General features: G+C 53.7%; 1 protein-coding gene across 1 annotated transcript in view; it reads left to right on the top strand.

Moving 5' to 3' along the window:
• The first annotated feature begins 945 nt into the window (after window positions 1-945).
• WNT9B (Wnt family member 9B) overlaps window positions 946-8764 on the top strand; it is a 17524-nt gene continuing 9705 nt past the window's right edge. The window contains exon 1 of the mRNA XM_037735155.1: window positions 946-1020. Within this exon, the coding sequence (XP_037591083.1) occupies window positions 946-1020 (75 nt within the window). The remainder of the gene's footprint in view (window positions 1021-8764) is intronic.

Raw genomic sequence — 8764 nt, 5'->3', positions numbered from 1 at the left:
TTTTGTTTGTTTGTTTTGGTTTGGTTTGGTTTTGTGAAGGAGTCCTGCTCTGTTGCCCAAGCTTGGGTGCAACGGCGCAGTCTTGACTCACTACAACCTCTGCCTCCCTGGTTCAAGTGATTCTCTTGCCTCAGCCTCCGGAATAGCTGTGACAACAGGTATCTGCCACCACACCTGGCTAATTTTTTTTTTTTTTAAAGACAGGGTTTCACCACGTTAGTCAGGCTGGTCTTGAACTCCCAACCTCAGGCGATCCACCCACCTTGGCCTCCAAAGTGCTTGGATTACAGGCGTGAGCCACCACACCCAGACTAATTTTTTTGTATTTTTAGTAGAGATGGGGTTTCACCATGTTGGCCAGGTTGGTCTCAAACTCCTGACCTCAAGTGATCCGCCCACCTTGGCCTCCCAAAGTGCTGGGATTACAGGCGTGAGCCACTGTGTGCCCAGCCCAAGCCCAGGCCAGTTTCTTGGCTGGTCCTTGCTGGGTGTCACCAGGCTACCCAAGCATGGTGCCTCCCCAGGAACCGAGGTTCAGAGGGAACCGGCCTGACTTTCAGACTCCGAGGTATAGGGCCCCACAGGGGCTGAGGACCAGAGCCAGATGGCCCTGAGATCTGGCACTGCAGAGAGCATGCGCTAGGAATCACAGTCTCAGGCTGGGAAGCTGCAGGCAGCTTCCTCCAGAGCCACGCCCTCCCAAAGCCTACCCAGGCCGAGCTTGGGAAGGTTTGGTGCTGAGGTGTTAGGTGGTAGAGACCACATCGAGGCCAGCAGGGTGGGATCACAGAGAGGCTGAGGGAGGGCCCCGAGCTGCACTCTTTGGGTTAGACATCTAAGGGGCATAATATGCAGCCAGCCGGTGTCTGTGGAGCATCTGCTTGGCGGGGGCAGGCATCTGGACAGGGAAATAATGGATCTCAGGGTATTCGGGTATGGAAAACCATGGCCTCTGCCAAAGAGCTTACAGGATACAGCTTTGAAGAGGAAGAAAGAAGTGTCAGCCATGCAGAGCTGATGGTACTGTTTCCACAAAAAAGAAGATAGTTAGAGGGGGATGGGGCTGGCAAGTAAGGAGGGCTTTCTAGAGGAGGCAAACACACATCACAGCATGCTGTGTTGGACCTCAGGATCACCTTTCCCATTCTCTGCATTTTTAGTCAAGTGTTAAAAAAGGTCGTGGGTATGGAAGATTCCAGAGGATCCATGAAGGCTTTTGGACTGGGAGAAGGTATCCCAGGCAGAGGTTGCAGCATGGAGGTGGGACCAAGTTAGACATGGCAGAGGACAAGGGAGAGACTCGCCTGGCTGAGGGGAGAGGCCCCGTGCTCCAGCTCTGGCTTCAGGATGGTCCTACTGGTTCTATTCCCAAGGGAGCTGCTCACAACTGTGTCCATCCCAGGGGGTGTCCTGGACTACTCTGGATGGGTCCTTGATCAGGCAGGGAGGCTCCTGCTGTCCCTAGAGCTGGGTGGGGGGTACAGGCCATCCGTGGGACCTGCAGGAGAACAAGTGGAATCTTCAGCATGGGACATCTCTGCCTAGAACCTGTGCAGACAATGGCACTTTCCTCAGCATCGAGGGGTCACCCACAAGGCATTGCCCAGGGACCTGGCCCTTCCAGAGCTCAAGCCTAGCCTGAGCCTGCCTGTGCATAGGAAGAAGGTGATCAGAGCCCAAGGTGCATTCAAGAGCCTGCCAAGCTAGTTAGTTGGTCAGCTTGTAATGGTTAAATAACTTGGCTGGAGTCACCCAGCCAGGACCCCCAGTTGGGTAGGAGCTTGCCACCGGAAGTGCGGCTTCAGCCACGATTTGCCTTTCCGTGAAGTTCCCACCCACCGCCTCCACATCCCCACACCAAGCTCCCCCAGCTTCTTCTCTCTTCATATGCCAGGCCTTCTCCTCTGATCTTCCCTCTGCCTAGCCAAGTATGTTCTCAAGCACTGGTATTGTAGCAGACTCTCACACTTTAGTATGAATAGGCAGGCCAGTTCAGTAAGCCTGATTTCTGACTTTTCGCTGAAAAGAGACTGAGTTTCAGACCAGGCAAAGTAGCCTTTAACAGAGGGTCTTTCTCTCCCTTCCTGAGGTCTCACCCTTAGGCCACCTGGGGGGTCAGAGGAGTCCTGACCAGGCTTCCTTCCCTCAAAACCTAGCTGTCTTGTGTTTCCACCACCTTAGATGTTTGATGTGGTGATGCTGATTTGGCTTCCCTGAGGGGCTGGGGCTGCAAGCAGAAACTGCCAGCCTTGGTGGGAGTAATCAAGAGACCTGGGCCACACACCCAGCCCTGCTACCAAGTCAGTGGGTCACCTTGGATGATCAATCTTGCGTGAACTTGCGAGGCACCAGATAGGTCAAAGCAGAGACCTGCACATTTGGCTCACCCTACCCCTCCTGCTTCCTTGCAACAGCCTCCAGGACACCTCCCAGGAGCCAGGAGAGCAAAACTTCTGAGCCAGGGGACCTAAAAGGGTTTCTCCAGCTCTAACATATAATGATTTGAATGGTGTACATTTGGACTCAGCCTGGGAACTGGAGGAGATGTTTATAGTCACAGGCTCGTAGAGGTGATGGATCCTTCTGTGCAGGAATGACTGGGGACCCTCTGCAGTTACTGTGCCACTTGACACATGCGTGCCAGGGACAAAGGCTTCCCCTCCTTGGCTTCAGCCGAGCCTAAAGAGAGGGAGAGAGACAGGAGGAGGAAGGAGGAAGCATTTCCTCTGCAGATGTTGAACCAGCCACGCTGTAAATGCCAGGCATTGTTGAGATGCAAAGCATGCTCCCCGTGCGAGCTGTGAGCTGCCCACTCAGCCCTGAGCATGTCTCCCCGATGCCATCCCCGCAGGCAGCCCAGTCTGCGGCTGTGAGACAGGAAGTGGGGCTGTGCTTGGAGAGACAGAGCCCACAGCTGGACCCGGCTCTTTCCTCTGAGTCAGGGATGGGTGGGGGACAAGGCTGTCGGGCAGGCTCCAGCGGGGAGGTGTGGACAGATTCAGTCTTCAGGGTGGGTTTGTGGGGATGGAGGATGAGAGCTGGGGAGAAAAGAAGGGCTGGATCCAGGGGTGGGGGTGGGGGTGGGGGAGCCAGATGGGAGGAACAAGTGGTCTCAAGGTCTGTGGGTGGATGGGGCACAAAGCTGATGCTCAGAAAAGTCCCTTCTGGTGTATGTGACAGGGTCTCACTGTCACCCAGGCTGGAGTGCAGTGGTGCAATCACAGCTCACTGCAGCCTTGACCTCCTGGGCTTAAGCAATCCTCCCAGCCTGTAGCTGGGACCACAGGCACGTGCCACCATGCCCAGCTAATTTTTTAAGTTTTAATTTTGTAGAGACAGGACCTCACTTACGTTGCCCAGGCTGGTTTCAAACTCCTGGGCTCGAGTGATTCATCTGCCTTGGCCTCCCAAATTGCTGGTGCTACAGGTGCACGCCACCATGCCTGGCCAAAAGACCCTTTATAGTCGTGCTTCTGTTTACTGGTACTCAGTTAATAAAGGTATAAGGGAATGAGCGAGTAAGAGAAAAGGCAGGCCAGAGAGAGTTGGGCATAAAGGTAGGAAGGTAGGAAACAGTTGTTTCCGAATTTCCCTGGCTGCAGGACTTCGTGGAGGAGGTGCACGGTGGCTCTGGGTGCTGTAGAGGAGAAAGATGTCTGGAAGGTGGAGGGGAGGGTGTGCTCCAGTATGGGAAATCTGGGGCCTCCCAGTGTAACAGCAGGAGGGGAGAGAAGCCTGGAGTTGGTGTTGAGTACCCACTTTCAAAGAAGGGCTGCCCAGGGTGCCCTCTCTTACCGGGCCAGGCACTGCCCTCACCCAACTCCCTGCTGCTAGGAAGAGGTCGGGAGTAGAGACCACAGAAGGGGATGGGGTGTGAGTGTGTGTGAGTGTGTATGTGTGTGAGAATGTGTGTGAGTGTACGTGTGTATGAGTATGTGTGTGTGTGTGTGAGAGTGAATGCGTGTGAGAGGATGTGTGTGTGTGTATGTGTGTGAGGAATGTGTGTGAGTGTACGTGTGTATGAGTATGTGTGTGTGTATGTGTGAAAGTGAATGCGTGTGGGAGGCTGTGTGTGTGTGTGTATGTGTGTGAGGAATGTGTGTGAGTGTACATGTGTATGAGTGTGTGCGTATGTGTGAGAGTCAATGCGCGTAAGAGGATGTGTGGGTGTGAGTGTGTGTGTGTGTGAGAATGTGTGTGTGAGTGTTCGTGTTTATAAGTATATGTGTGGGTGTGTATGTGTGAGAGTGAATGTGTGTGAGAGGACGTGTGGGTGTGAGTGTGTGTGTGTATTTGTGTGTGTGGGAGATCAGTGAGGGCCAGCAGAGGTAGACACGTTTGAGATGAAAGCACAAAGGGCGCACTCACCATGCAAATGGCCCTGCAGCGGAAGCCTGTTATCGGGAGCATCTGATGGGGTTTTGCAGGGTGGCGGCCAGCACCCCCGGCAGCACAAGGCTTTCCTGGTTCCCAGGCAGCTGCCTGCAGTTGGCATGGCCCTGGCACAACGTACCATTCCTAGACCCTCCAGCTGAGAGTCCAGACATACTGGCGTTACCTAGTGCCCTGGAAACCACCTACCTTGTCCTGTGCCACCCACCCACCACATCCTGGGCATAGCCTCTGCTGAAACCAGCAGACCCTCTCAAGCAGAAACAAGGGTGGGAGTAGGTGGAAGAACAGGGCACGGGGCACTCTGAGGTGATGAGAAAAGCTCTCCATCCACCTGGTCTTTCCCAGACAGCCTGGGGTGTTCCCTGAGAGCTCCCTCTTGCCTCCTTCCCACCCCCACGCCTCCTACAGACAGGACGGGACTGGTCAAGATCAAGTTCTTACCTGCACAGGAGTTCTGATCTGGGTCCCTGGGCAGCGACTGGTGGTTCCTCAAGGAGCCAGGCCAGTTGAAAGCTTTCTCTTCCTTCCCCTTCTTGGGGTCTTGAGAGAACTTGGAGGACTCCTGAATCCAACCAAGTTCCCTCCAGACTGTGAGCTTCTTGAGGGCAGGACCATGTCCCAGCACAGTGCCTGGCACATGGTAGATGCTCAATAATGACAAATACTTATCTGGAGCGTCCAATGTGCCAGGCACTGCTCTCAGAGCACAGGGAGGTAAAGCACCTTGCATAAGGTAGTGCAACTAGGAAGAGGTGGAGGTGGGATTTGAACCCAGGCAGTCCGGCTCCAGCCACGCCCACTCATGAGTTAAAGTGTATTTGTTTGATGGAATGAGCTCAGGTGGTGAGGGGACAACCTTGAGGCCACCTCTGAGTGAGTCAGTCCTGGGACCAGACTACCCAGGCCAGAATAGCCTTGGGGCATGAGATCCTCGGGCCCCACTCTCCAGGCAGGGGTGGGTGATTATTGAAGGGTGAGGTCCCTGGGGTCCTGCTGATGGTGGACAGAGCAGTCTCTTCGGAGGCTTTCCCCAAAGCCTGGGAGAGCCATCTTCTGCTTTCTTCAAGGTCACCCCAATGGGTCAGCTTTAGCCACATTTGTGGGTGCTGTGTACATTGGAGAGTGGGAAAGGAGATGGGCAGGAGGTGCCAGGAGGGTCAGAAGAGACCTGAGGGTGGGAGTGTGTGTGACATGAAGTCCTGAGGGGCACCCTTGACTTCTCCCACTCTAGAGAAAGACAGGCTGGTCTGTCAAGTGGTTGAGGGTGCCTTATGGTCAAAGCCTTGAGGTCATCGCATGTGTGGGGGTGGGGGCTCTGGTCTTATGATCAACCTGACCACCAAGGACCGTGAGGTGAGGGTACAGAGAGCAGAGGGGCACAGACTGGGGCAGAGAGGGAAGGAGGAGGCTGCTAGTCACTTGCGGTAATTGCTTTATTAATAGGAAAAGAGAGGCTAGAAATTAGCCTGGGGGAGCCTGAGACGGACAGGGATAGGGGAGGTAGCTGGGCCAGAGCAGGTGCAGCCTGAAGGAATGGTGGCCCCAGGAGGCTCAGGAGCACCTGAGCCAGGCAGTTGCCCCCAGCCCAGAAGAGCAATTAGCAAGTTGGCAAACAACCCTTCCTTTGCCCTTTAGTTCAGAACCCTGGTTACTTGTTTGACTGATCTGATGGCATCTGACTGGCCACAAGGCAGTGTCTTCATTAAGACCCCCATATTTAGCTGGGCAAGGTGGCTCATGCCTGTAATCTCAGCCCTTTTGGAGGCCAAGGTGGGCAGATCACCTGAGGTCAGGAGTTTGAGACCAGCCTAGCCAACATGGGGAATCCCTGTCTCTACTAAAAATACACAAAAAAACTAGCTGGGCATGGTGGTGTGTGCCCGTTACTCTACGCTACTCAGGAGGCTGAGACAAGAGTATCGCTTGAACCCAGGAGGCAGAGGTTGCAGTGAGCCGAGATCGCACCAGCCTGGGTGACAAAGTGAGACGCCATAAAAAAAAAAAACCTGGATTCATAAGATTAAGGAAGCTCACTCGAATTTCTCCAGTTGTCCATCTTACCCCCTTGGCACTCAGCTAACTGTGGGTAATCGAGATTTCACAGAGGGATCTAGTGAGTGATGTCTGCAGGCCTGGGATGCCAGAGAGTATGACTTCCTCCAGGGGATGACACCGTGCCTGCTGACCTCTGAGCAGGCTGGAGCCTGCCACACCCAGAATTATTCTGGGGTCCAGGAAGATAGCTTCCCAGCAGAAGCCATGGGCTGTGCATATGTAGAATTCACTGCTTAGGAAAATAGGTGGTCATTTTCTAAATATGATGTCCTGGTACTTTCTTCAAAGGAAATATGATCCTAAACTGCAACACAGACAACAAGCAGAGGGAAACTGGGTCTTGGGGGCCTCTCAGGCTGTCTTTCTGGACCCCGTGGGGTTCCCGAGGCACTACCAGGGAGCCTTCTTTGAGAGCAGCCCTGGGCAGACCAGGGCCCAGTGTGGCCTGAGGCCTCTGTGCGGTTGGCTGCCTTTCCTGGTCATTAATCGCTACTAAGTATCATTACCACTAATAAAATTAACCGACTTGATACTAGACTCCCTGAGCCATCAATCTCTGGGTCCATTAAATGAAATTTAAAAAACAGATGCCTCTGGGGTGGGGCCCAAGGATTGGCATTCCACCGAGCTCCTAGGCAAGGCTGGCTATGCCAAGCTGGGCACCGTTTGAGACCCATTGTCCCCTCCAGGGTCTCTTCCCCTGGACGTTGTGGACAGTGAGGTGGGGTGGGGCCCTTCTGGGCACTGCAGGGTACCGGGCAGCGTCCCTGGCCTCCACCTACTCCATGTCAGAAACATCAAAAACAAAAACAAACCAACAAAACCCAGATGCCTGTTGAATGAGTGGAGGGGTTTGCTGGGTCTGGCTCCCAAGGGCAGCCTGGGGAATTCTGGCACTCTCCAGATGTCAGAGGTCGTAATCAAGGACAATGCCTTTAGTTAGACAAACCAACTTTGAGCCTCCACTCCACACTATAGGGGAGTCTCAGACAAGAACACAGCTTGGGTGCGGTGCAATGGCTCATCTGTAATTCCAACACTCTGGGAGGCTGAGGCGGGCTGGTCACTTGAGGTCAGGAGTTTGAGACCAGCCTGGCCAACATGGTGAAACCCCCTCTCTACTGAAAATACGAAAATTAGCCGGGCGTGGTGGTGCATGCCCGTAGGCCCAGCTACTTGGGAGGCTGAAGCAGGAGAATTGCTTGAATCCGGGAGGCGGAGTTTACAGCAAGCCAAGATCACACCACTGCACTCCAGCCTGGACCACACAACAAGACTCTGTCTCAAAAAAAAAAAAAAATTATGTGACATATTATGTCATATCATATGACATATAATGTAGCTATAATGATATAATAATAGCTATTATTCTTAAAATGGCATTTGAGGCAGGTCTTGAAGGATATGCAGCCCCATTGGCCAAAATTTCCATCACTCCCTGCTTGTTCTCTCTTCTGTCAATCTGCTGCTACCAGGGAGGTCCAGTTTCTGAAACACAGGAATTATGTGAGCAGAAGTCACCACTCACCCTAGCCCCCAGGCTGAGGAGGAGGACATTGGAGGGCAAGGTAGCTGCAGCCCCCAAGCCGACCTCCACACTGGAAGCCAGTCAAGGCGTGGCCTCCTCAGCTGGAGCTGACATCCAGTTCTGCCCTGGACCTGCCAGGGGTCAAGCTCTGAGGGTTTCCTGCCAGGCTGCAGGGAGGGGGTTGGGTGTAGACCTGGTGGACTGGAAAATTACCCATTTGCCCCCAGATTAATGATTAACGGTTCCCTGCCCTCACCCTGTCTGGGAGAGGAGCCCAGGGCCAGGCTGGGCCAGGGGAAGCCCGATAGCATCTGTCTCTGCTCGGAGGTTTCAGAGATATGCTCCATGATGGGCTGACTGCACCTGATGGGTGTGGAATCTGAGGGTGATTTCTGAGGGCACCTGGGTGATTTCTGAGGGCCTGGCCAGGCTGCATACCCTCTGGTGAGGCTTCTGGGCACACAGAGAGGGCGTGGCATCCAGCCAGACATCCTGGCTAAGGCAGGTGGCTCCAAACAGGAGAGCTGTGTCCTTGGCTCAGAGGAACGTGGGCCTCTCTGACCACTCCTGGCTTGACCACAGGCCTTGCCGTGGCCAGTGGCACATGAGCAGCATGGCAAGTGCCACATTCAAGCAGGAGGTCTAAGAGCCATTGCCTGCTTCCTCCTCTGCTTTTTTTTTTTTTTTTTTTTTTTTTTTTTTTTTTTTTTTTTTTTTTTTTTTTTTTTTTTTAAGACCGGGTCTTGCTCTGTTGTCCAAGCTATAGTGCAGTGATGCAACCTCAGC

The sequence above is a fragment of the Cebus imitator genome, unplaced genomic scaffold, assembly GCF_001604975.1.
Source record: "Cebus imitator isolate Cc_AM_T3 unplaced genomic scaffold, Cebus_imitator-1.0 Scaffold735, whole genome shotgun sequence".
Classification (NCBI taxonomy): Eukaryota; Metazoa; Chordata; class Mammalia; order Primates; family Cebidae; genus Cebus; species Cebus imitator.
This window is presented reverse-complemented; position numbering and strand designations above follow the sequence as displayed.